This window comes from Macrobrachium nipponense, chromosome 9, assembly GCF_015104395.2.
Source record: "Macrobrachium nipponense isolate FS-2020 chromosome 9, ASM1510439v2, whole genome shotgun sequence".
In the NCBI taxonomy this organism is placed as follows: domain Eukaryota; kingdom Metazoa; phylum Arthropoda; class Malacostraca; order Decapoda; family Palaemonidae; genus Macrobrachium; species Macrobrachium nipponense.
In genome coordinates, this window is record NC_061110.1 from 71217111 (window position 1) to 71218524 (window position 1414).

At 36.2% G+C, this 1414-nt stretch overlaps 1 protein-coding gene across 1 annotated transcript in view; it reads left to right on the top strand.

Moving 5' to 3' along the window:
• Window positions 1-319: 319 nt before the first annotated feature.
• Window positions 320-1414, top strand: part of LOC135218477 (uncharacterized histidine-rich protein DDB_G0274557-like) — an 11919-nt gene continuing 10824 nt past the window's right edge. Inside the window, exon 1 of the mRNA XM_064254806.1 lies at window positions 320-798. Within this exon, the coding sequence (XP_064110876.1) occupies window positions 778-798 (21 nt within the window). The 5' untranslated portion in view covers window positions 320-777. The remainder of the gene's footprint in view (window positions 799-1414) is intronic.

Consider the following 1414-nt stretch of genomic DNA (forward strand, 5'->3'; position numbering starts at 1 on the left):
ATATATATATATATATATATATATGCGTGTGTGTGTGTGTGTGTGTGTGTGTCTGTGTACACTTGTATACATCTATCTAGATCTCTGCTGGTATACATAAACGTTCAGTAACTTGAATCATCATCCTGGTTTTGTAAGGTATAACGAAAGAATTTCCATTCCATCTCAAAAGTAGATTTATCATTCTGCGCACTGCACGTAATAATTTCATTATTTTTCAGTAATTAAAATTTCATATGTTAATCGCAATTAAATATTCGATTATAATAACTCCTTACAAATTAACTGAAAATAACTTTGGTGTCTTGCTTCGTGTTCTTCAGAAAGTTACCGTTTTAAATAGATTGACTGAATAATAAAAAAGCTCAGTCATTGTAATAATCAGCAGTTATCTCATTTCATATTCAAGAGACATTTGTTTGAATTCACTAGAACGAAGTCGAGTTATGTTTCAAATGTTTATCATCGCTTTCTTACTATACAAGCTATATTACCCAATAGCAATATTCAGGAAAAGGGAGAAGTTGCAGTAGATATGAAAAAAATCGCATTTTCTAAATCAACATGAGCTCTAAGAACAAAGAGACTTTGCGTTGTTTGAGGTTACATTGATAAGAGAGAGAATTGAAAGGCATGTGAGATTAGATTACATCCTGTTATCAAGATGAAATCTACCAGCTTTTAACGGTCACCTCCTGAAATGAGTCATATATAAGAATAAGAAAGAGGACATCACACTCGGGATTGTACTACACTACATTCTCTTCCTGCACAACGATGAGTCATAACTCAGCACAGGTGAGAATTTTTTTTTTTTATATATATGTTGTCCATACATATACTGGTAAATGTGATGGGTAATGCGTTAGGTACTTCTATGCATTATTAGCGAACATTCAAAATTTACTTAGAAAGACGAGCTGTGATGAGTTTTAACGGAGACTGAGGACACGATATACCGAGATCTTCATATTTATTTATATTAGCAAACTGACCCATCTACGATGGGTGATAAAATACGGGTGCAGAAGTGAAAAATTTATATGTACTATTTGTTCAGCAATATTAAAATAAGGGCGATTTTTATACATACCTACTACAGAACCTCTTTGTATACAATATTATCAGTTTGTCCACAACTTAATTTCAAGTTGGCAGAGTCAGTTGCTCTGCTCATCGCCACATACAGTTGGCCATGCTTGAACATGGGTGACGGCAGAAACACACCAACACGATCCAAAGTCTGGCCATGCGACTTGTTTGCAGTGAATAAGAAGGCCAGGTTGATGGGAAACTGCCTGCGCTGTAACTGGAACGGAAATTGGTTGTCCGAAGGCATCACAGGAATCCGGGGGATGAACAGACGTTTGCCGGTGTGAGGGCCCGTTGCTATCGCTGCTTCGATGATGTGGGA